The 26,796-nt window shown below is 42.8% G+C and overlaps 1 protein-coding gene across 5 annotated transcripts in view; it reads left to right on the forward strand.

The window, feature by feature from the left end:
- Positions 1-26,587, forward strand: part of LOC118846549 (epoxide hydrolase 1-like) — a 52,297-nt gene extending 25,710 nt beyond the window's left edge. For 4 of the 5 annotated variants that reach the window (XM_036755227.1, XM_036755223.1, XM_036755222.1 and 1 more), the window contains 8 exons: positions 10,172-10,356; positions 15,564-15,744; positions 16,711-16,938; positions 18,423-18,552; positions 19,405-19,616; positions 20,613-20,721; positions 25,222-25,347; positions 25,728-26,587. In XM_036755227.1, coding sequence (XP_036611122.1) covers positions 10,174-10,356; positions 15,564-15,744; positions 16,711-16,938; positions 18,423-18,552; positions 19,405-19,616; positions 20,613-20,721; positions 25,222-25,347; positions 25,728-25,929 — 1,371 coding nt within the window. In that variant the 5' untranslated portion in view covers positions 10,172-10,173 and the 3' untranslated portion in view covers positions 25,930-26,587. Of the gene's footprint in view, positions 1-469; positions 577-10,171; positions 10,357-15,563; positions 15,745-16,710; positions 16,939-18,422; positions 18,553-19,404; positions 19,617-20,612; positions 20,722-25,221; positions 25,348-25,727 lie in introns of those variants that run through there. The other variant, XM_036755225.1, reaches the window with a different exon arrangement.
- Positions 26,588-26,796: the final 209 nt, after the last annotated feature.

Raw genomic sequence — 26,796 nt, forward strand, 5'->3', positions numbered from 1 at the left:
TCCTCTCAGCATTATAATGATCTAAGACAATTCTAAAAGACTCATGATGGAAAATTCCATCCACATCCAGAGAAAGAGCTATGAAGTCTGAATGCAGATCAAAGCATACTATTTCTCTTTTTTTCTGTTTGTTTATTTTCTCTATCTTGTGGTTTTTCTTTCACAACATGACTAATGTGGAAATATGTTTAATACGCTTGTACATGTATAGCCTGTATCAGATAGAATGCTGTCTTGGGGAGGGGGGTGAAGAATGAGAGGGGCAAATTTGGAACTCAAAATCTTATAAAAGTGAATGTTGAAAACTAAAAATAAATTTTAAAAAATCTCCTCAAAGTTCACTCTCAGAAGCCCACAATGTGAGAAGTAATGACTAACTTCAACCTGTCGTCTATCTTCCTATACACCATACCTGGGATGCCAGTTGCTGATGCATGATGACTAAGCATATTATCTGTGCCCTTTGTGTAATCTTGAGAGGACTAGCTTGAACATTAAACACAAATTCTTTTCACCTCATAAAGCAAACTGTCAGTTCCCCAGAAGAGAAAGGGAATCAGGCTTTCAGTGGGTGCAGTGAGTATTCTAGTTTATCTATTTCTCTTATAATTTTTAATATTTTCTTTTGTGCTTATTATAGATTTATTTGTTGGATTTCTAATTTTTCTATATATATTTAGTTTATTAATCCTCTCCTTTTATATTGTGTTAATGTATGTTTTCAGGTATAAAATTCTCCCTTCCCTGCAGGACTTCTTTAACTGCATCTCAGAAATTTTGTTGTTTCATTATTATAATTTTGTTTGACATAATTTTTGTTTCTTGGTTTGTTCTTTGATCCATCATTAATTAGGATTTCATTGTTAGTCTTCATTTCATTCTTGTCTTTTGTATGTGCTCTCTGAACTGATTGCTATTTCTCTTGCATTACTGTGTATAAATGTCTTTTTTACATTTATTTGCCATACTTCTGCCCTAATGCCTGATTTTTGTAAAAATTTGAATGTGTTGCTGAGAAATACACACACACACACACACAAACACACACTTAGTGAAAATTTTTAGGAAATCCCATAAGTCTCTTAACTCTAGTTTCTCAAACAATTTGTTCAATTTCATATTTTCCTTTTTGTGTATCTTTCATTAAGATTCATCCAAAACTGAGAGAGGGTCATTATGTCTCTGACATGTAATTCAGTTAATTTTTCCTTAACTAAAGAAAGGAAATACTAAGTAAAACATTCACAGCATACAAGTTTGGTATTGTTTTGTTGTCTGTGGTTCCTTTCAGCATAATGTAGTTTCCTAATTTATCTCTACGTTGTGAATTTTTATATTTGCTTTTTGTGTTAGAATGATTGTGACTCCTGCTTTTTTGGATTCACCTAATAAATAGCAAACTTTGTTCCAGCCTCCCATTTAGATTTGTTCCAGTCCCTACATTTAGGTGTGTTACTAGTAAGCAACAGATTGTGTGTCTTACTTTCCTTTGTAACTGTAGAGCTTTCCCCAGTTACTTGCAAAATGTGTTGCTTGTCATTGGAATTGTTAAATTCAAGTACTACATGTCTTGAAGGTTACAGCACAGGTTTTTTATTTATTCTGGAGGCAACTTGTACATTCTTTTAATCGATTGTGTGTTTTCTCTGTTCAGAAGTTCCGGGCAGTTTTCTATCTTTTTTTTTTGCATTATATTGTTAAGGTTTTTGATCTGTCATTTTCCATCTGGAAGACCTGTAAGTTATCTTTATCCATCTTCTCTTCAAGATCAGTACATTTTGCTTGTACTTATCCCTTCAATATCTCGACTTTCCCCATCACGGTTTTAACATATATCAGGGTCAGCATAAGAAATAAAATGGGTGGGGCAGCTAGGTGGCATAGTGAGTAGAGCACCAGCTCTGGAGTCAGGAGGACCTGAGTCCAAATCCAACCTCAGACACTTGACATACTTACTAGCTGTGTGACTTTGGGCAAGTCACTTAACCCCAATTGCCCTATCTTCTCCCCTCCAAAAGAAAAAGAAAAAGAAATAAAATGAGAATTTGGGGGGAGTTTTGTGGAAGCCAAAGACGATACATGAAGGCCAGCAGATGACACCGAAAAAGCTTAGAAACTCAGAAATGCATGAAATTATATGTATGATATTGTATAATATCAATATAGTTTGTCTTTTAATACCATAATAATTCAGACTTCTTCTCTGATACAAAGGGACGGCCAAAAAGTTTTATGTGGATTTTCCAGATATTGGAGGCGCTGAGCTCGTAGCCGCACCACAATGCTGAAAGGATAACTATATAAAGATCATGTTTTATTTTAACATTATTGCTTTTTGCTCCTCTTCATCCAGGTTGTTCTTCCTTTCTGTGTATTTGTATTCCCAGTCATTAGTTCTCTCTTTTGTTTCTTTGGCGAGATTTACCTTTGTGGATTCAAGTTTTTTTTTTTTTAATTTTGCCATTTGTTTTTACTGTGTGGTTCTTAAATTCTCCTTTCACAGTTTTTATTTCTCCCTCAAACCATTTGGGAACCTCGCACTATGATTTCATGCTCTCTTGGGAATCTGCAGGATCCCCTGCTTCTTCAGGTGTCGATTCATTTTCCTTTGTCTTATTCAGGAGTGTTTAGGCTCATTTATATGATCTGGAGACCATAGTCCCCTCTGTAATTAATATCTTCTCTTTTGGTTAATCTGCTTGTGCTCAATATTTTTAACTGAGCTTTCTTCCTCCTAAATTCTTTGGGAATTGCAGTCTTTTCCTCTCAAATTTCCTCATCACATACTTTCTTATTCCTTCTTTGATGGTATTTTCCCTGAAGGCTAGACCTCAAATCTATCCCAATCTCCTCCCACCCTGGGGAGTTCATTTTTCTCTCACCACAGTCTCTGACCTAAATGGCAGACAGAACTAGCTTCAGCTGGATGCCATCTCTCTGTCCTTCAGCCCTGGTGGAGCCCCACACATGCTAGTTGCAGTTCTCTTGCTTCCTTAGTGCTCTGCCTGGCTGGGTACTGCTACAGCACAGTGTGATTCTGTGCAGCCATCCCAGATAGAGGAAATGTTCTTCTTTCTTGCACCTTTCCCTCCACAGCACAGGGTGGAAGGACTCGGGGTGGGGTGGAGGAAGTAGCATTTAATTCTCTTCTTTATTGCTGTGGAATGGTAGAATGAGGGCAGGTGGGGGAGGCAGTTAGCTAGCATAGACTACAGCAACATGAAGAAAATTGCTGAGTGGGTCCCAGAACACAAGTTGACAGACTGGGTTGTGCCCTGCTACCAGAGCATATATGTGTGCTTGTGGGAGACTGGGTGCTGAGTAAGTAGATTAGAAATTGGCCTTTTCTGCTATTAGTGCATCTGGTTGTTGCCTTTTTAGGGTTCTTGGTGTCTTAGGCTGCAATTGCATTATGTTCTGTGCATAGTTCTTTATTGTGGAAAGGTTTGAGAGCTCATGAAGATTAGAGAAAATGTCTTATCTGTCCTCTTGTTGGTCATGTGACTTGGAATATACACTCCAATGTGTATTCCTGTCCGAGGTATGAAGGAACCAGAACGATTTGAGCTAGTAATTTTGGTACCCAGCATATGCAGAATGAAGAGTTCCAGGGCAAGCATCCTCAAATTGACTTTGTAATTTGTAAAATAAAATGGAGAAGGAAATAGCAAGCAGTCTTGTGAAGTTTTGTGAAAATGATTTTTTTAAACTGACTTGTGATTTTATCTACGTAGAGAGTTCCTGGTGAGGGACTTCCCCTATCAAAGCAGGTGTCCTCTTCTTGGAATATTATTGTCTTAAAGAAATGCCTAGAGCATTGAAAGATTCAGTGACTTGCCCAGGGTCACATAGGATGACTGAGAGGCATGACCTGAGCTCAGATCTTTCTGGCTCCAGGATTGCCTATGATACAAGATGGGACCAAGCATGGGATTTCAGGAGTTTAGGGAACTCTCAGGAGGATGAAACCCCTTCTTCTAATGCAGGTCAGTACCTTCTCTGCCATTTATGGTCTTAGAGATTTGCCTAGAATAATTTAGAGATTAAGTGACTGGCCCAGGGTCTTAGAGTCAGTAGGACTTGAACCATGCCTTTCTGGCTCCAAGGCCAGCTTTCTAATCACTACGCCACATTGCCTCTCCAAGAGCCTTGAGTACACAAAGTAATTGTCACTAATTTAGTTGAACTTGGGGGGAAGACTCTGGTACTAGCCCTAAAGGTGAAAGATCCTGGGAGATCTTAAGGCCACTTCTGGGGAGCTTGCTCTTGGGGAAGCAATTAAGAATGGCGAACAGGGTGGGGCTATATTCAGAAGGAGCTAATCTGGAGTTCCAGCTTTACAATGCTGACCAATTATTTTTTACCAACTAGATGTAACTGTTACTTGTTTCGACATTGCTGAAATGTGCTGCTCAGATATAAATGGCACAGATTTGAAATTTGTGCAGTCTTCTAGAATCATTATTTATTTTGCCTTCTAAATTTCATTGCCTTGAAAAAAGCCCTAGTCACCACACCCTAGTTAGAGCTCCATGAGGGAATGCTTTTTTTTTTTTAATCATCAACACAAATTTTATGGAATAGAACAATGTCTTAAATGAAAAAAAAACCCACAATAATGTCTTGGATGAAATCATCTGGATTAATGAAATTTACTCTAAGGGATCATAAGAGCTCATCAAGTCCAAGTCCTTCATTTTAGTGTTAAGGAAAGTGAGCCCCAGAGAATTTTTTGCTGTGGTCAAGATTATACAGGTGTTAAATATCAGAGGTGGGATTCAAACACATTCCCTCCAATTGCCAATCCAGGATTCATTTGTCTAGGCATCTAAAAACAAGAATTTCCACCAATTAGGAAAGGTATGAGATACGTGTTGACCAGACCAATGTAACATTTATATTTTGGGGGAGGGATCCTAATGGAAAGAACAAATGAGCCTCTTTAGAACACTTGCCTTTTGGAGGGTGTTGGAAAGCTGTGTGAACAAGTGAATTACAGACATTTGTGTTTTAGTTCATGGAGTTGTGTTAGTTTGAACCTTATCAGCATAATAGTGAACATTCCCATATGGGAGTTTACTACAGTTTCATAAGTGCCTTCAGGTCCATTCCCAAGAAGTAAATGCGAAGCATTGGTTTTACTTGCTCTAAAGTGACCAGAAAAATATTGTCCAAAATAAAAATGAAAATCACCCCTTTTCTCTTCATCCAGAGGAGCAACTAGGTGATTCAGTGGATAGAGAGGGCCAGGCCTGGAGTCAGGTAGACCTGAGTTTGAATGTGGCTTCAGAAATTTCCTAGCTGTGTGACCCTGGGCAAGTCACCTAACCCTATTTGCCTCAGTTTCCTCATCTATAAATATAAAATAATATGGAGAAGGAAACAGCAAACCACTCCAGTATCTTTGCCAAGAAAACCCCAAATGGGGTCACAAAGAGTCAGACACGACTGAAACAACTGAACAACAGACCTCATCTGGGACACTGAGTGACTTGATGTGCGGATATGCTTAGTACAAAAGGGAGTTGGATGTGTTTTGCAGTAGCTGCTGTTGGTCTGTTGCCTCCCAGTCTAAGAAAGCGCAAGGCAAAGGAGGCCAGTCAGTTCCCAGGCCCTGTGGCACAAGAAAAATTGTTGGTAATCCTTTTTCCTTCTTTAACAAACAAAACTTGGAGGATCCCTCCCCAATTGTCACTGTCAAAGCCTCAGAAAGATGAAGAAGGAAAGTCCCTTCAGCCAGGACCAACCCCAAAAGGCAGCTTCTGGAGCTCAGCAAAGGGGGCGGGACCTCCCAAGAAAGGGGGGCAGAACAAGGCCGGGTTTAGAATTCCCTTGCTTTGTCTCTTTGGGGGAAATCTAAAGCACTTGCCCTGATTGAAAAGGATTAAAATCCTTTCTTATTAGAGAAGCTGCCACATCTACTTTGGGTATTTACTTTCAAAAAGACATCTCTCATTTCTTTTGCTTTAGCTGGTTGTCTTATTCTCACAGTTCCTTGGAGCTATTTGGGTATGCTGAAAAAGAGACAGTATTACCTAGCTGTAGTAGAGGGCTGACTGCTAGGTTCTAAGAGAGGGGAAGGAGGTAAGTGAAAACAGCCTGTGAAGTTGCAGCTTTTGAACCTCTCTGGGGCATTGCTCTGAGCTGATGCTCCTTCCAGCACCCCAAGGCCACCCCCTTGCATGTGATGTAATGCTGGGAGGGAGAAAAGAAGGAAGTAGGATAGTTTGTGGATGATTTCAGTTGGAAAAATGAACTAGGACGGTGATCCCGATAAGCGATACCATCATAGAGTGTTAGACTTGGAGTCAGGAAGAATGAGCTTCACATCCTATCCCCTACCTCCCAACTCACAAGCCGAGTCACCCTAAGCAAGTCACTTAACTTCTTTGAGATTCAGTTTATTCACCTGTAACATGGTATAGTAATATCCCCTTACCTTAGAGGGTAGGTATAAGGACCCAAAGAAACAATCTATGTAAAGTGAGATAATATATGTACAGGGATTTACAAACCCTTAGGACAGCTAGGTGGTGCAGTGGGTAGAGTGCTGGGCCTGGAGTCAGGAAGACTCATTTTTGTGAGTTCAAATATGTCCTCAGACACTTACTAGCTGTGTGATTCTGGGAAAGTCACTTAACCCTGCTTGCCTCAGTTTCCTCAACTGTAAAATAAAATGGAGAAGGAAATAGCAAAGCACTCCAGGAAACTTTGCTGAGAAAACTCCTAATGGGGTGTTTCAACAACCTGGCTAGCAGCTTCTATGGGGGTATAAGATTCACCCACAGCCAGCACCCAGAAAGCTGCCAGCATCACAGGTTCTTTCGATCTGCTTAATTAAGGAAAGCAAGGTGAAGGGGTTGACAAGCTTACTTTTAATTCAAATATCATTTAGTTAGTTCAGGGGGAAAAATCAGCACGCTGAACTTCTAAACAAAATGCAAACAAATTACAGACATCAACAGATTTTGTCTGATTCAAGTCCCAACAGATAGTTACCAGAGTTCAACAAAGTTTCAACATCCGGGTTTACAAGCTGGAGGGCTCCTTAACTACAGCTGCCCAGCATCTCCTCATCAACACCATCTCTAGAGCCCCGCACAAATGGCTCTGTCCTCCCTTCTTATAGGGCTTCAGACATCAAACATCATCTGAATCACCAGAGCTCAGGTTCTGGTGATTGGTTCTTGAGTTGGCCCCTCCCCTTAGGACCCTGAGAGGTTCATATCCACATGGATTACATTAACACCTAATGGGGTTTGGGCCTGGGGCTTAGGACCTAGTAAATCTCACTGAGATAAATTGAGTCACTCAAAGAAAACAAAGGCCATTCTGGTTACATGGGGTCACAAAGCGTTGGATACAACTAAAGAACAAAGTGATATATAAATGCTATGATTATTATCATTTGGTGTCAGCTGTTGTTACTTACTCTTACTGCCTTTGTGGTCTTGGACAAGTCATTCAACTTCTGGGCTGTGTTTTTGTCAAATGACAAATGATGGACTGGATGACCTCTAAGGTTCCCTTGTGCTCTGATTCTTTGATTTTATGAAATTACATATTACAAGTATTATCCTTCTCGTTGTAGTGATGAGAAAACTTAAAGAGGTTAAGTGACTTCCCCCTAGTCTCTCAGTAACTGTCTGAGGTAGGACGCAGATGGGTCTCCTAAGTCCTAATTTAATGCACTCACCCTTCAGTGGTCAGCGACATGCTGAAGGGCCCCTGATAGACAGCAGAGCTGGGGCTTGGATCTAAGTCTTCTGACTCCAAATCTAGTGTTTTCCCCACTCTGCCACAATACCTCTGCTCTCACTACCAAAATGGCGGGAGGGTTTTAGACTGGAGAAAAGCAGGATGTTATACTCTTTTGTCCTCCCACCCAGGCACAGGCTCTGCGACAAATGGTAGGCTGTCCTGCTGTCCATTAGGCACCCTCTTTGAGGAACCCAGAGGGCCAATACCAACTGTCTGTGGTTTCTCCCTGTTTTTGATCTTCCTGAAATCACAGAATTTCAGAGTTGGGAAGGAACCTCAAAGGCCACCAGCCCATCCCAAAGGAGAATGAACAAGTGGCTGTCTGGCTTCCCCGTGAAAACCTTTCGTGAGGAGAAATCCAAGTGCCGAATTGGGTGTCACAGGTCCTGAGTTCAGATTCTGGTTCTGCCATGAGAACATTGTACACAGTTACAGCTACATTGTGCGATGACCAGCTTTGATAGATGTCACTCTTCTCAGCAGTACAGTGATCTAAGACAATTCGAAAAGACACATAATAGAAAATGCTATCCACATCCAGAGAAGGAACTATGGAGTCTGAATGCAAATTGAAGCATAACTATTTTCTCTCTTTTTTTTCTTTCTCATGGTTTTTCCCTTTTGTTCTGATTTTTCTTTCACAACATGAATAATGTGGAAATATGTTTAATATGATTATATATATATATATATACACACATACATGCTCTTCATACTCTCCAGCTTTCTGGACATTTCCTTCTTGTAATGTAGCACCAAGAACTGAACATAGTACTCCACCAGAGGTGTGACCAGGGCCAGTATTTCAGGGTTATTGCAACCCCTTGTAATGGGCACTGATGCTTTGATTAAATCAGTTTAAGATTTCATTAGCTCGAAATCTAAACATTTTTGTGTTAAAAGAAGAAAGAATGGTAGTGGTATGTGATTCAAAAACATCCACCCAAACCTTGATTAATATTAAACTTTGAACACAATGAACTGAAAAACAATTTTTAAAAATTATTCTTTTAAAAACTGTTTAAATCCTTATGTATTATCAGTTCCTGTTTTAGTTTGTAAATATTTAACATTTATAGTTTGAATGAAACAAAGCAGATCTTTTGAATATTGTTTTGGAAAAGTTAAAACAAATTAACATATGAGGAAAAAAAAAGATTTCATTAGCTCGTTCAGCTGCCATGCTATATTATTAACTCCTTCCATCCACTAAACCTGCTTATCTCTTTTTGTCAACTCATGCTTTTCCCATCTTGTTCTTGTGAAGCTGATTTAAAAAAAATCCAAGTGTAAGACTTTGCCCCTATCCATCTCTATTAAATTTCATCTTCTTAGATTCTGGTCATTGTTCTAAACTGGTGAGATCTTTTTGGAGCCTGATTCTTTCTCCCAGCCTAGAAGCTCTTCTTCCCAGCTTTGTGTCCTCTGTAAATATGATGAGGGAGGGGGAAAGGAAGGAGAGGAAATAAACATTTCTTTGGTAAGGCTCTCTAGGCAAACCTTTTGTTGATGCCCGAATGACCTTTGAGTGCCTTATTTCATTCCGGCATTGAAACTGAACTAAGAGGGTTAATCCTGCAATACCCCATTTTCCCTGCCACATCCACCCAAGCACAGCATGCTAGATCGGTGGTTTAATGTGTAGTAACTATCTTATTACCACATGAAAGATACAGCCTTTGAAGCATATAATAGAGCAGCATCATAGAATAGAAATGCACTGGAATCGAAGTCAGGGAACTCTCTGTTCTTTTTCTCACTGCCTGGGAGACCTTGGGCAAGCCACCTTTTAGTGACTTGGGCTTCAGTTTCCTTATCTATAAACTTAAAGGGTTGATCCCTAAAGTTTCTTCTAGCTTTGACATGATGTGATCTATGGTATTTATCTTCTCTAGGCCAGTTACGGGTTCACTGATGGTTCAGGTTTATATTGAAATGTAGATAAGTAAGTTCATCTTCTGAGTTCACTCTCATTTCCAATAGCCAATACTTAATACTGAGCTTGTGAGAGTCTCCCCACATTCTGTGAAATAGGTGCTATTATCCCCATGTTACAGATGAGGAAAATGAAGCTTAAGTACACTAAGTGCCCAAGGTCACACAGCCAGTAGGTGTTAGAGGCTGCATTGAATTCCAGGTCTACATTGAATCTTAGATTCAAGGCTCTTTTCACTGCACCATGCTGATTCATCCATGTCATCATCAGATGTGTTTACCAACTGCTAAGTCTGAGACTTGGCCCTTCAAAGTGAAAGAGCTAATGCTCCCTGTTTTTGAAGGGGGGCTGGGTTGGCGTGGTCTTAGGAAGAAGGCTGCGCCACTCTACTGGAAGCTTTAAGCCTTAGTCACTGGTCTCCAGCGGGGCTGACTGGTCCTGACCAGCTTTGCTTATGTGTGTCTTCTCTTACAGATATGTGGTTACAGATTTTTGTCGTCCTGTTTGTGGTCCGTTTAATCTACTGGATCCGTAACAGGAAAAATAATGAAAAACTGGAAATGAAAGACGCATGGTGGGGCCCAGGAAGTAAGCCTAGGTCACAGGAGGATGACAGTATCCGTCCCTTCAAGGTGGAAACCTCAGAGGAGGAGATCAAGGTAAGTAAGGCATCTAACTGGGGAGAACCAAACAGAAGAGATAAGCTGAACTAGGAGACAGAGGGTGCAGTGGCTAGAGTGTTGGGCCTGGAGTCAGGAAGACCTGAGTAAGGATTTTCCTCTACCAATGTATCCTTCCTCTGCAACTTGTAATCTTACAGCATTGGTTGGGAGGGGCAGTATGGTTCAGTGGGTAGACAGCTGCCTGTCCTACCTCTGACCACACAGTAGCCATGACTTTGGGTGGGGGGGAGGAGCATAGGATGGGGAAAGGGTGGGGTAATGCCCTTAGATGTGAGGGAGAATGGAGTGTTTCTATAACCTCTCAAAGTATCAGAGGCTTCTCATCAGTCTCTGGCTTCTTCCACACCACTTCTCCCCTCTGTCCCTGTCTCCCCAATCCTTGTATCCTGGCCACATACAGGGGAAGCAAGAAGGTAAGGGGTGAAGAGCAGGGGTAGGGAGGTTCTCTGTGGCCAGATGTCAGGGCTATAACTGGGAAAGCTGGAACCTTTGGCAAATTTGGCTGAATTAGGAGTTGCAGGGGGTGGGATGGTGTTGTCTAAGGTATGACTATTCCTCTGTGTGGTCAGGTACACTAGAGAGAGTGCACGCATGGTGAGAATCTTGAGAAACTAGGCAGTGAGGAACAAGATTTGTAGAGGTAAAAAAGACTGTGAACCTGGTAGTAACTTATTAAGGAGGAGGGTACCCCACCCAGTGGGCAGGGGCCCCAGGGGAGGAGGCCGAGATGGCTATAAGTCCTCCAGGGGCCGAGCCAGGAATGTATGCCTTGGCACATGGACGAAGCTTGCTAATTTCAGTCCTGACCTGGAATTTCCCAGCTGCTGTGGGTTTTTACCACCTGCTAGGCGACAGTGGAGAGGGATACAGTTGTGATCAGAATTAGTCCATCACCAAATATTAATTATACTCCTACAGTGTGCCTTGTACCGATCGAGACGCTGACCTGGATGTGTGTGTGCTGGGGAGGTGGGGCGCAGAGCAGGGTGGTATCCAGAAATCAAATGAGTATAAGACATTTGTCTTTTTGAAGTGGTTAATTAAAAAAAAATACATTCAAATGTTCACGCTTAATGCACCCAAATAAGGTGTTGAGCATTTGGAGCAACGTGGTATAGTGGAAAGATTACTAGCTCAGGTGATCTGGGTTCAAATCCCACCTCTGATGCTTACTACCCCTGAGACCTTGAGTAAGTTAGTTACTTTCCTAGGCTTCAGTTTTCTTATCTTTAAAATGAGGAGGATGAACTAGATGGCCTTTGAGGTGTTATTTCAGCTCTCAGTCCATAATCGTGTATAACTGTCTCTGCCTTCAAAGAACTTACAGCCTAGATAAGGAAACAGGCTTGACACATGTTAGATGATAAGTATAATCCAAGGTGGTGGAGAGGGTACTCCCAGGAGAAACCTAAAGGGAGATACTTTAGTTATTTCCCCACAGAGCAATGTTGCCACAACAAGCTTTGGGTGGTCCCACACACGGCTGTGCACTAGGGCAAGAAGAGGTCCTATGTCCAATGTAGAGAGGTCAGACTTTGTATAGAGAGCATGAACAGGTGCCAACTAGTAGCTGTGTCTCTCATTACCCAGAGCCTGTCTCTCATTTGTTGTTGTTCTGCTATGTCCTACTCTACAAAGTCCGCAGGGTTTTCTTGGCAAAGATGCTGAGGGGTTAGGCAGTTCCTTCTCCACTGTGTCCCCTTTTTACAGATGAGGAAACTGAGGCAAACAGGGTTAAGTTACTTGGCCAGGGCCACACAACTAGTAAGTGTCTGAGGCCAGATTTGAACTCAGATCTTCCTCATTCCAGTGCTGGTACTCTATCCACTGCTCTACCTCGCTGTCTCTCATCACCCAGACACAGATCTTCTTCTTGTTTGTCCTTCATTCCCAAAGAGGCTATGACATCAGGGAGGTGATGCCATGACTTGCATGGGAATTGGATTTAAGTGAGGCAGGGCTGTGCAAATCACCAGCTTCCCTCTCTCCTCCAGAGCCATCTGGGTCCAGTGGCAAGATGTAGATCAGGAAGAGTGGAGATGGCCGTGTGACAAGTCTAGTGTACAGAGCAAGGTGCAAATACAGAACCAAGAAGCAGTTCTGTGGCTCTGACCCTAGCTTAGTCTGAAGCCTGTAGCAGAAGAGCTAAGGCAGGGAATCCAGACTGAAGGGGACCTATCGTTCTGTTACTTTGAACCTTCAGAACTTTCCACGTGGCGATGGTGGGTGTGTCCAGCCGTAGTCTACTAGAGCACAGTTATGTTGTTGTTCAGATCAATCTAACCTGGGTCAAGAAGTTGCAGAGCTCAGACCAAGAGGGCAACACTTTAACTTTACCCTGAATCAGAGCACTTTGGGCGTTCTAGAAGCTTGCAGGTCCCCAGCCTGAGCTGCCCGTGACATCCAGGGATAACCCAACATTCAAAAAACCCAAAAAAACAAGAAAGTAGCCTTAGGACCCAAGAGGACCAAAGAGGACCCATAGGATCAAACAGACATTCCCTACACAAGTGCACAGAACCTTACCCTAACACAAATTCTGAAGTCAGGAAGCAAGGGTGGGAGAATGAGCAAACAAACAAAAAAAGAATCCCATCATAAAGCGCTGTTTTGGTGACAAGGATATTTAAGACATAAACGCAGAAGAAGAGGATGGATTCAAAACATTTAGAAGGAAGGCCTGAAAGAAAAACACTGCTTGAGCACAAGTTCATCTACAGCTTCTGGAAAAGATAAAGCAAGAGTTTAAATAAGAATTTTACAATGATTTTATAATTGAAATAAGAGAGCTGGCAGAAACAGTTGGAAAAGAAATGAGAGCACTAGGGGAAAATGAAAAGAAATGGGAACAATGGAAGAAAGAATTAGAAAGAGAATTAATTAACAGCATGGCACAAGAAGTACAAAACCTTACACAAGCTACAGACTCCTTGAAAATGAGAATGGACTAGATATAAGTTAGTGGCTCCTTGAGATAAGAAATATTCAAACAAATTCAAAAGATTGGAAAATAAAAGAAAAGAAAGTGTAAGGTATCTCATGTCAACAACAAGTGACTTGGAAAACAGATCCAGGAGAGAGAATTTAAGAATCATTGGACAACTCTGAATGTCAAGAACCCCCAAAGAGTGTATTTCATATTTCAAGAATCATGAAAGAAAATTGGTAAGATCTCTTAGAATCAGAGGGCCAAGTGAAATTAGAAAGAATCCACCAGTAATCTCCTGAAAGAGACTCTAAAATGCAAACTTCCAGGAACATTCTAGCTAAAATCTTGAGTGTCCAGGTGAAAGAAAACAATATTGCAAGGACCAGAAAGTCAAGTCCTGAGGAGTCACAGTCGAGATCACATAAGACTTAGCAGCCACCATTATAAAGAATGAAAAACTTGGAATATGGCCTTTCAGAAGTCAGAAGGTAGGCTTACAACCAAAAATAACTTATCTAGTCAGTCAACAAATATTTATTAAGCACCAGTTAAGTGGCAATTACTGTGCTAAGAGCAGGGGATACAAAGAAAGACAAAAAAAAGTCCCTGTTTTCAAGAAGTTCAAAACTGAGTATAATCCCAACAAGAAAAAAAATTTATCTTTAATGAAATACAGGATTTTAAGCATTCCTGATGAAAAGCTCGAAATTGCATAGAAAGTTTGAAATACGGACATAGAAGTCAAGAGAAATATTAAAAAGGTGACTCTGAGTGAACAATCATACCATACTAAACAAAGATACACTGTTTACATTCCAGTGTAAGGAGATGATACATGTAACATCTCAGAATCTTATCAGGAATCATAGAGGGAGTCTAATAAGACAGAAGGCTTGTGAGTTGTTTATTTTAGTTTTGGTGGTCTAAAAAAAAAAGAAAGAGAAGGGAAGGGAAGGAAAAAGGAATACACTGAGAGGGAAGGGGATAGCAAGGGTGAGGGGAAATTATCTTACATAATTGGGTCGTATAAGTAGAAGATTCTACAAAGGGGAAGAGATAGAGAAAATAGGTGACACTTGAACCACCTCGCTTTCTTCTGAACTAGTCAAAGGAGAAAAGAATGCACAGTAGAATTCAAGGAATTGGAAGAGAAGGGAGAGGTGGATGTAAGAGGGAGAGCAGATTAAGGGAGGATTTAGTCTTAAGCAAAGCAAAGTAACCATGGAGGGTAGATTGTGAAGAGGGGTTTAAAAGGAAAGAATGAAAGGGATAAGAACTTGTGATTAGGTTCTAGTTGACAGAAAGAGGAGAGGGGCAGGGGAGTAGAAGCAGACTGCATCAAGTCTAGAGTACTGGTGCTGAGCACACTCCTCTCTCACCACCCTCTTCTTTATAAAGAGGGTTCAGGGAAACTCTGATCAACACAACAACTAACCCACATTCCAGGAAGGTAATGATGAAACCTGATGTTTATCTCCAAACAAAGAGATGATGGACCTTTTTGAAGATTGAAACCTTTTTTATGTGTGCGACGTGGACAATGCAAAATTTGTTTTTTTGTGCATTTGTTACAATGGTTTTATTTTTCTTTCTTTTTCAATAGCTGGGGGAAGTTGGAGGGAGAGAAGATGAATCTCATTCATTGAAATAAATATTTTTAAAGACGTCTCTAGGACATAGGACATCCAATTCGAGATGTCCACCAAGTAGTTGAAGATGCAAAACTAGAGTGTAAGAAAGAGGTTAGGGCTGGATAAATAGATGTGAGAATCATCTTCATAGATGTAATATGGTCATTCCAAATGAGGGGCCCATTACAAGAGTGAAGGCATAGTATTTTGCTTGACTATACATATTTGTTATAAGGGAAGGCTTCTATTAGGTATGGGAGTGGAAATGGTAAGTAAGTTAGTGGTTGGCTGACAAAAAAGAGAAAAAAGAGCATTAAAACCATTTTAAAATACCATAAAAATACTGCTTTCCTAATTCAGTAGCATATTGTGAGTTTATGAGCACAATATAAGTTCTTGCTCTAACTTTGTTCTGCCACTAGCAAACTATAGTATGCACATACAGAAACTTAGATCCGGAAGGGGCTTCTGTTCTCCTAGGCAAAATTCTTTTATTTTTAAAGATGAAGAACTGACTACTTGATTTGCTGTTTAAATGTTTGTGGATGTCTCCAGGGAATAGAGCATTCCATATGTGTCCTCTCTCTCTGTCACTCTTTGTTCCTGCTTCTTCCCCCTCCCAGGACTTACACCAGAGGATTGATATGACTCGATACACACCGCCCCTGGAAGATTCCAGCTTCCAATATGGGTTCAACTCTAATTACCTAAAGAAGGTGGTTTCCTATTGGAGGAACCAGTTTGATTGGAAGAAGCAGGTGGAGATTCTCAACCAATACCCTCATTTCAAAACTAAGATTGAAGGTACTTTTCCAAAATATGCTTCTCCACCTTAGCCTTCCCATTGTTCTGTGACAGAGTCAGGATGTGTTCATACCTTGGATACCTGACTCAACCATGTTCCCTAGCCATGCTTCCAGTAGTGGTTGTTTTAAACTGAAGGATCACTGGACCTGGAGACTCATGAAATCTTCAAGGTGACATTAAGAGGGCATCTCATCTGTCCCCATCCCTTTAACAAATCCAGCCAAGTTCAAACTATCTCAGAGAGCGAGATTTATGGCCTACTCCTTTCATTATTCCAATGTTAAATGATGACCCTCTTGTTTTTTCTTATGCCCTAACCCTAGAAATCTTAAAAACAATCTTTTAAAAAAAGGCCAGGGTTTCCTAAAAATGATCCCTTGCAGGGCTCCCTTGCAGGCCCAGGTTACTATCTATTCCATAGCACCTGGGAGCCCATCTGTTCCTGGGTTAACCTGCCTTCTCTGCCACCCACAGCAGATTCCCTGCCCTAAGGTGATTTTTGAATGTGGAGGAAAATGTTGGTCCTCCTCAGTTTGTTTTTGTGGAGATAACTGAAGGGAATCACCTCCCCATCTCCAGTAATCTACCCACTGGCCTTCCCTACTGCAAGGAACTGCCTCACCTCATACCCCACATCCATGTGTTCCTCATCTAACATTCATTATTCAATAGATGTTTATAAATATAATTTATAAATATAAATATAAAATAAAAATGTACGTGTGCTCAGGACTGGGATAGATACTAGGAGAATAGAGTATAAAAGCCCACTGGAGAGACAAGATAAGAGCATGAGAAATTATGAGAGAAAATGTAAGGCACTCAGTGATAAGCAGTGTGGCCAAGATGCTTAGTTTCCTGAGAGCATGGTGTGGGTTGTGGTGGGCTGTAATGTGTAGCTCAGGACCTTACCCAGGTAGATTTATTTGACCTTGGACCTGACCTTACTATGTTTCCTTCCAGGGATTGACATCCACTTTATCCACGTGAAGCCCACAAGACCACCAGCAGGCCACAAAGTAAAACCATTGTTAATGATTCATGGTTGGCCTGGCTCCTTCTATGAATTTTACAAGATCATACCCCTCCTGACTGATCCTGAGAGCCATGGAGTGAATTATAACCAGGTCTTTGAAGTCATCTGCCCTTCCATTCCTGGCTATGGCTTCTCTGAAGCACCTTACAAGCAAGGTATGAATGCTGGTCTGTGGGCATTGGTAGCAAGCTGAGTCCACGTGCAACATCCCCACTTGGTATCCATCCTGACTAAATTCTCTCATAAACATATACTTCCCGGGGGATCCAGGATAGGGCTTACTGTCTTTAGAACCAGAAGATGCTACTGGGAGAGGAGGGACCACAAACAGAGAGTGGGAAGAGTGAATTTTGAAGAAACAAGAATAGTATAATCAAGGAATAAGGTGGAATAGGGGAGGGATAAGAGTCATTGTGTGAAGGTTGAGAAGCACTGGCTTTTGGGAAGGAGGACTGCAAAGATCAGGGTTAGACTCTCATAGCTCACAATCACATTCTTATACTTCCCCTTTAGAGGGGCTGGTGAGCAGCAGGGGAGGGAAGAACATTGAATAATACTATCTTTTTGGAGGGGGATGAAAATGGCAGTCGGGGTTAAGTGACTTACCCGGGATCACACCCGGGATCTTCCTGACTCCTAGGCCAGTGCTGTATCCACTGTACCACCTAGCTGCCCCTAAACTATTCTGTCTTAACAAACTTAAAACCATCTGTGAACAAGCTATTCTCCTGCAGACTTGAGTGCCCAAGGGCTTTTCATGGGTACGTGCCCATACAGAGTCCTACATCTGTATTCTTACCATTATGTGCACAACACACACACACATATATTTATCCATACGTGGATCCACTCACATTTAATTCAACTTACTGAATTTAATTCAATTATCATTATTAAAATTAAATCATTTTTAGATGCCTGCTCTATTTAAGACACTATTCTAGATGCTAGAAGCATATATTCATGTTTCCCCTCAGGCTTCCTACATCTCTCTTTCTTTAGCTAGACTCATATTTTTGGGGGGTTTCCATCTCTGTCAGCATATTAGAAAGCCCTGAGGACTAGGCAGCCGTTGTGCTGCCTAATGTCAATCAGTTCCCTGCCTGCTTAGAATGGTTCTGCTGCCACTATGTTCCTGCATAACCCCAGAACCTCTCCCCAGCCTACCTTCTTACACTAGCACTAGCACCAGCATCATAGAGGTGCAGAAAGGTTGTGTGTACAGGAGAAGAGATGCTACTGATAGATGCAGTTGGCTGGTGATGGCAACAGTGGGGAAACTGAGGGAGAGAGTGATCAGTTCTCTCCCCGCTACTGACATTCTCCAATGGTGCTTGGCTTCTGGAGAGGAGAGGGAGATGTGGGCTAGAAGCACTAAGCTCCAGACTTTCTTTATCCCAAGTGTAGATAGCATGGGTGAGGGAGTCAGAATCCTGAGGTCTCTTGGATGGTGGGGGTGGGTGAGAGTTCTCTCCATTGGTTTAGAGCTCCACTCTTTGGGTTCTGCTAATCAAGGGATAACAAAGGGCCTGATAACTGGCCCATGGGACTGAGGAACCACATAGATAGAAACCAGACAAAGCATCAACAAAAATCAAAGCATGATTTTTCGGATTCTGCCTAACCCACCCTTTTCTAGGCTTCAACACTGTGGCTGCTGCTCAGATCTACTGTAAGCTGATGAGCCGCCTGGGCTTCCAAGAATTCTTCGTCCAGGGTGGTGACTGGGGTTCTCTGATCTGTACCAACATAGCCCAGATGGCGCCCTCGTGAGTGCTGCATTCTTGCCTGTTGTGTGAATATACAGGTGGTTATGTTGATGAGACTGGTCTAATTAATCTGCAGGGAAGGGCCATTCATAGCAACAGAAGCATCCTCCTCGCCTGAAGGGTTCTAGTGTGGCAGTTTTACCCCCATTTCCACCCCATCTCTGGTACCCTGGTCCTAACTGGTACCAGACATAGATTTTGACTCTTGCTCTATATCTCCCCCTGCCATAGTACACAAACTCTCTGGTGCCCAGTAATTTTTGGGATGAGGGTGATGGCATCCATAAATGCCTGCTGCCATTTAATGCCAAGGACATTTTAGCATGAAGGCTGAATTTTTGAGGTGGGATTTAGACCCAGGCCTTTCTAACTCCTTTCTTATCCTCCATATACAGCCACTCTTACTCACCAGAGACACAAGTTGTCCCCATCCTAAAAGGGGTGAACTGAGATCCAAACCAGTGATGTCCTAAGCCAGTTCCCGTGTCAGAGTTGAGGGGAGGGAAAGGGGGATAGCCAGGGACTAGGATCTTGGGTAGAGTGCTCTGGCTACTGAAATTTGGGATAGACCCTGGGTGGAATGACCTGTAATCTCAGCATCCCTCTAACTCAATAACCTTCTGAAGAGGTTAGAGTGGAGCCCAATACACATTGATCCTAGATGGCCAGAGGCTGAATGTAGTGTCTGGATTCTCTTCTTTCACCCTATGTTCCTTGACCCCACCTTTTCCCTTTCTCCTGGACTTTGTCCTTTACCCCTCCTCCCCATTCTCTTTACCTTCCTTTGTGGCCCCCACTTCCTCCTTCATGGCCAGCTGCCCTGACCTAAATCCCCTTTCTCTGGATTCCTAGACGGGTGAAAGGCATCCATGTGAATATGTGCTTCATGGATTCTCAAACCTTCTTCATCTTGGGGTCTCTTCTGTTGGGACGGTGGTTCCCATCACTTTTTGGCTTCCAGGAGAGGGATTTGGAGCTGTTGTACCCTGCCAAAAATATCCTCCGTACAATATTTAGAGAATCTGGCTACATGCACATCCAGGCCACCAAGCCTGATACTGTAGGTAAGTAAGAAGTCACCCCACTGCCCTGCTCATGGAGGGGATTTTCCAGAGGCCCAGAATTGGCTGATGGCAAAACAAATAAGCAAAATACCCCAACCAAACCCAACCTTTAAAGTAACATGGAAGTCCTTAGGCTGGCCTCAGCCTTCCTACTCCATTCTGAGACTTCACCCAATTCATTCCAATTCAGTTCACTAAGCATTTATTAAGTACCAGACACTGTTCTAGGCACTGAGGATATACCAAATACTGTACTAGGAAAGAAAAAAATAGAAAAGAAAGTAGGCTGTGCCCTCAGGGAGCTTATGTTCTTCTGGGGTAAAGCAACTTGTACACAGACAAGTGCACACAAAATGCTTGCAAAGTAAATAAAACAATTTTTGTGGGGGATGGGGAGAGAATTTATTAAAATGCAGGAGAAGCAGGATAGGTGTCATGTAGGAGATAGCATTTGGGTGAGCCTTGATGGTAAGGTTACTGAGGTGAGGATTACTTCGTGACAGAGGTGAATAGGGAGAGTGTTCTGGGCGTGCTCAAAGGTCCAGGAAAAAGATGTCATTGTAAAATGAAAGGGTTAGACTAGGTGGCCCCTCAGGATGTTCCTGGCTCTCCAACTTGTAACTCTGTGTAAAGGGATGTCATATGGAAGAAGAATTAAAATTTCTAAAATCTGTGGCCCTAGAAGGGAAAAGTCAGACCAATGAGTGGAAATTATAAGGAGACAAATTTCTGCCAAGTGTAAGAAAGATATCCTTAAGCTGCCTTATGAGGTGGTGAGCTCTCCTCCACCCCAAGGATGCAAGCAGAGAGGTTGATGGACTGTTTGGCTTGACTTGGGTGGGGAGCTGGACTAGCTGACTTTCAAGTCTCTTTCTAACTTCATCAGGCAGATAAGGCAGGAATTCTTATTTCCAGTATTTCTCAGTTAAGGAAACTGAGGTCCAGATGAGTGAATTGACTTGCCAAAGAGAACCTGACTTTTTTTATCCATACTAGGCTGTGCACTGAATAACTGCCCTGTGGGATTGGCTGCCTATATCCTGGAGAAGTTCTCTACATGGACCAATCCAGAATATCGATACCTGGAGGATGGAGGCCTGGAGAAGTGAGTAGCATTTTTCCTCTCCAGAGCTTAGACCCCAATCACACCAGAATTGGAGAAACCTAGACAAGCAGAAATCTTGTCTCTGCTTCTTCACACATAACACTTATCTTTATCTCTGGCTGCTTAGCTCTCAGGGGCTAGAAATGAGTCTTCTGTTTTGGCCAACTCAAATCCTAAGCCTGTGGTGTAGGAAAGGGTTGTTAGAAATTATCCCCTTTTTATGTATGTAGAAGCTGAGATGCAGAGAGCTGATATTTTTTACCCAAAATACATAGTGATGGATCCAGGAGTAGGATAATCACAGTGGGCAGTGGGCAATGTGTCCAGAGCGCTGTGGGGGAAGGAGAGTATAGGGAAAGGGGCAGCAAGGCATAGTTGATGTATTGCTTGACTTGGAGACAAGAAGACTTAGATTCAAATCCCACCATAGATACTTATGAGCCTTGGTGACCCTGGGCAAGTCATTTAAGTGCCTCAGTTTCCTCATCTGTAAAGTGACAGAGGTGGAATCGATGATCTCTGAAGTCCTTTGCAAGTCTAAATCTATGAGCCTATGAATGAAAGAATCACTCAACCGAAAGAGACAAAATGGGAATTTGGCTGGTCTCTCTCATGGGTAGGATCTTATTCTGGTTGTATGAGCAGGCAAGAATACTTGGAAATCATTGTCCATTTTTATTTCTGAGAAGGCAAGTCTCCAAATAGCAGGGACTCCCAGATTTGACAAGCTCAGTTATTTTCCATTAACTCTAACTCCAGACCTTATTCTCCAGTTAGCCTGTTTAAATGTTTAATATTGACACTAGTCTTAGTCATGTATCCTGTGTAAACTTTGTCTTCCTCAGTGCCTAGAAGCTCTGTGTATACAGCAGGCACTTAAAATTAGTATTTTGAATTGAACTGAAGGTATAGTCATTGCTCAGCCAACTGGCTCCTGGATCCTCATGCTCTCTCTCAGGCAGCACTCTAGCTCAGGGCTGGGTGTTTGTTGAGGGTAGCAGCTGGACAGAGAGGAGGTTCTCATCACAGGCTGTGTCCCACCCTGGCCTTCCCCACAGGGGCCCCTTTTATCTTGTATATACCTCACTGATGGCTGACATGAATTTCAACTCTGCTCTCCGGTTTCAAGCATGCAGGCTGTCAGGGTTAGTAAATAGTACATGCTTGTTGTCCCAGTTGATTTTCCCCAAGGCTGGGTGGAAAGTTGGACTGAAAAGGCACCCCCAAGGTTGTTTGGCGGGTAGTGCTCCTCCCACATCTCCACCTTTCCAGCTTTGGCTGCATTTTCACCCATTTACCCCCACTCGCCAGTTGAAGCAGGGGAGTTTGAATACTCCTTGCTCTCCATTGCCACATGTTCTTCCTCTCCCGCCATCACACAGTCATCTCTCCTTTGAGGTTCCCTCAGCCCATATCTACTACACAATCAAAATCCTGGTAGCTGTTATGTACCAACCTCCTGGCCACTCTCCTTTCCTTAATGAATTCAGCGAGCTTCTGTTCTTCCCAACTCTTCCCTTCATTCTAGAGGACTTCAACATACATATTTATATTCTGTCAAACAGCATCAACTCACAGTTCCTCAACTTACTCATGTCACCCGACCTACTCCTGTACCGCACCTCAGCCACAAAGGGTTATACCCTTAATCTTGCCATCTCCCACAAATGCACCACTTCCATGTTCATGAACTCTGAAATTCCTGTCCTTGATTACACTCTATTGTCAGTCTACTTCTCCCTCTGCCTCAGGCTCCCAAACTTGTTCTACCTCCTCACTTCCTTAGTTCTTTCTCAGGCTGTCACCCGGGCCCCAACTGCACTCTCCTTCTCCATCTTGAAACTTTGGTGAAGCAATTTAACTCTACGTCGTCCTTTTCTCTTGAGTCTCTTGCCCTCTAATGGTATTGAGAGTCTCGTCCTGCCAAGCCTCATCCTCCAATCGTTCTCACAATCTGCTATCTTCACTACTAAAAAAAAATCACAAAACAATGATGAATGGGTTCACTATAGATTTGTGTTAGGTACCTCAACTGGGCCCTCACTGCTACAAGGCAATCCTTGCACACCTGCCTAATTAACTCACTGTTCTACTCACTACACCTCCTGCCAGATATTTTCATCCTTCTTCATACCTTCACTCGGTTCTCTCCTTCTCCCCCACCACTATCTAGCTTTCACCTAGTTTCATATTTCACTGAAAAAATTGAGACCATTCTCCAAAGACTTCCCTAGGTGGCACAGTGGATAGAGCATGGGGCCTAGAGTTAGGAAGACCTGAGATCAAATCTGGCCTTGATACTTACTAATTTTGTGACCCTGAGCAAATCACTTAACATCTGCCTGCCTCAGTTTCCTCAACTCTAAAATAGGGATAAGAGTACCTACCTTCCAGGTTTTGAGGATCAAATGAGATAATAATTGTAAAGTGCCTAGCACAGTGCCTGGCATATAATAGACATTTAATAAATGCCTTTTTCCTTTCCATTCCCTCTTCTTCCCCTCCCCATCATTTCATATCACATGTTGCCTTCTGCTACTGTCTCCTCCTTCACCCTTGTCTTACATGAAGAGGTGGCCTTACTCCTTGCCAATGCAAACCCCTCTACTTGCACAAGTAATCTCATTCCATACCATCTCTCTCATTTATGTTCAATGTCTCCTTGCCTTCTGGCAGTGTCCTACTACCTCCAAGCATATCCATGTCTCCCCTACCCTCAAAAAGCCCTCACTTGATAAATCCATCCTCACTAGCTATTATTCCATATCTCTTCTTCCCATAATCAGTGCCTCTACTTCCTTTCCTCTTGTTTTCTGCCTATGTGCCATCTGGCCTCATCATTCAACCAAAACTGCTCTCTCCAGAGTCACCAGGGATGACTTCATTGCCAAATCGGATAGCTTTTCTCAGTCTTCACTCTTCTTGACCTCTTTGGAGCCTTTTATACTTACCAATCACCCCTCTCTCCTTGATACCTCCTCTCTCTAGGTTTCTGTGATACTATTCTATCCTGATTCTACTCCTACCTGTCTGACTGCTCCTTCTCAATCCTCCTTTGATGGATCTTCTTTCAGGTCAAGCGTACTAAAGGTGGGTGGTCCCCAGGACTCTGTCATTCTTCCTTTATGCTACTTCACTTGGTGATCTCATCACCTTCCATGGTTTCCATTATTTTCTCTATACTCATAATTCTCAGAGTTGCTGACCTTGCCCTAACCTTTCTCCCAACCTCCAAACTCTTATCTCAAAATGGCCATTAAGCATCTCAGAATGGATGTCCCATAGGCTTTTTAAATTCAGTGTGTCCAAAATGGAACTCATTACCTTTACCCCCAAAACCTTATCCCCTAATGAACTTTTTTCTTACTGTCTATGGCACCACCATTCTCTCAGTCACTTCGACTCACAACCTAGGCATTATCCTGGACTCCTCATGCCCTTACACCCATATCCAATCTGTTGCTAAGTCGTATCGATTTTACCTTTAAAACATGTCTCATGTATGTCCTCTTCTCTCCTCTAATGTTGCCACCACCCTGATGCAGGTTCTTATTCACTTATGCCTGAACCATTACAATAGCCTGCTGGTGGATCTCCCTGCTTCAAGTTTCTCTCTTCTCCAGTCCATCCTCCACTCTGGCATCAAGTCAGACTTTCAAAAGAACTTCCCAGTGACACTGACCGAGTCATTCCCCTATTCAGTAATCTCCAGCAGCTCCCTATCCCTTCCAGGATCATGTATAAAATCCTCTGTTTGGCATTCAAAGCCCTCCACAACCTGGTCCCTTCTTACCTTTCTAGACTTATTACACACCGCCATGTATGCTGAGATTCAGAGATACATCCTCCTTGCTCTTCTTCACATGAGACATTCCATCTCCAGACTCCGGGCATTTTCACTGGCTTTTTCCCATTCCTGGAATGCTCTCTCTCCTCATTTCCATCTCCTGGCTTCCTTCAAGTCCCAACTAAAATCTCACCTTCTGCAGCAAGGCTTTCCTCATTCTCTTTACTGCTAGTGTTTTCCTTCTCTTGATTATCTCCAATTTATCTTGTTATATTTTGTTTGCACATAGTTCCTTACATATTGCCTACCCCATTAGACCCCATTAGACTGCTCCTCGAGGGCAACAGCTGTCGTTTGCCATTCTTTCTATCCCCAATGCTTGGCATAATGTGTTTAATAAATGTGTATTGGCATATAGTAGGTGTTTAATAAATGCATATTGACTGACTGCCTTGTAGAGTACCTGGCTTCCTTTGGGATTCAGCTCAGGGGCCACCTCCTACACCAGAACTATCTTAACATCCCCAGTTGCTAGTTCCCTGCCCCCCACATAACTTTGTATTTGTGAATATTTTGTATTTGCTTGTATTTACTTTGTATTTACTTATGTTTACTCTCTTCCCTGTACATGATACTTCAAGCCCTGAAAGAGACTCTGAATCCTGATGTCTCCCTAAGGACTGATCCTGGAACTTTTTCTTTGATGTGTACAGGAAGTTTACTTTGGATGATCTGCTGACCAATATCATGATCTACTGGGTGACCGGCAACATCATCCCCTCACAGCGATTCTACAAGGAGAATATGGGCCGAGGCATAGGTGTAGAGAAGCATTCAAAGTGAGTCTTAGGGCTTAAGGAAAATTCTGTTGGATAGGTGGGGATGTTTCTTCCCTCTTGGAGGATTTGGGGCTGAATCTTTCCAGCATCTTAATCCTCATCCCCATTGTCCTCTCTGCCTGCCCAGCCCTGTCCTCTCTTGTATGGTACTTACTGCACTGAAGAGAACACTTACTGCTTGGTGCTAGGGAAAGGCAGCTAAAACCCTTCCATTTGAAATCACGTATTCAGCCTGAATTTTCCTTGACTCACCCCAGTGAGCCCCAGAAGTTAATGAGCTGTTTCCCTAAGAATGGTGACTCAGACACCCTTTGGGGAACAGGGATGGGGGTAAAGCTGTGTGACCTACCCCACCTCAGCTGACATCTCTTGTTTTGTAGGATGCAGGTATTTGTGCCCGCTGGTCTGTCCGCCTTTCCCCATGAGCTGCTGCACTGCCCAGAAAGTTGGGCTCGGAAAAAATTCCCCTCTCTCTGCTCCTACACACATATGTCCCGAGGGGGCCACTTTGCTGCCTTTGAGGAGCCTCTGCTGCTTGCAGAAGATATCCAAAAGTTCATGGGGGCATTAAAGGGGAAGTGAGTTTCAGAAGGAGGTACTTCCCTTCCCTCCCCTCCCCAAGTAGTTCCAGTCTACCCACCTCTCCATCCCGCCATCTCCCAGATGCCCCAGGCTCCCTTTCCACACCCCCTGCTCAAAACCATAGCTCTGATGGAAATCTACAACCAGCCTCTTGGAGACAATGAGGGAAGGGGACTATGCCAGCTCTTCTTGCCTTGAATCCCAAGGTCCGTCCACTAGGCTGGGGAGATCAAACCTCATCCTTGTGGCATGTGCCAGATCCTGTTAAACTTCTGTGTTCCTGCTATGCAGAATAGGTTTCTAAGGTAGTGGGGTCTTTATTTGGAGGGGTGGTACTGGTTCCCTTACCCTTGCTATTGGAGCTTTTATTGGTTGCTTGTTTACTGCCAAATCAGTGATATGGCTTCCCTTCCCTCTGTAGGCTGCAGATAGTGCAGCTCTACATTGGTAGAGGGAGTTCGCTCATCCTGGACCTGCCACCATGAATAAATCATGGTCTGTACCTTCTCTGTGTGTGCTAGCTGGAGCCCAGTACACAAATTCCATGTTCCCTACAAGTTGCATCGCTTTTCTTGGGTCTTGAGGTGGTAGATTTCAGCTGGATGGGCCTGTGGAAAGGAAAATTGCTTTTGATAATAAATTGTTTTGCTTCATAAGAGCTATTAAGTCTTGCACATAGGGGAAATAGGAGGTGGGGAGGGGAGGACGGTTGAAGAAAATGGAGTGTATATGATGGGCTGAATGTCCTGGAAAACTCATTCCAATCCTGAAGCAGGATACTGCTTCCCGAGCTCTTTTCATTGCCTAGAACCCCACCAGGCCGTCTGATTCCTAGGATCTAGCTGTAGATCTCATCCAGTCACCTCA

Source organism: Trichosurus vulpecula, chromosome 4 (genome assembly GCF_011100635.1).
Source record: "Trichosurus vulpecula isolate mTriVul1 chromosome 4, mTriVul1.pri, whole genome shotgun sequence".
Taxonomy (NCBI): Eukaryota; Metazoa; Chordata; class Mammalia; order Diprotodontia; family Phalangeridae; genus Trichosurus; species Trichosurus vulpecula.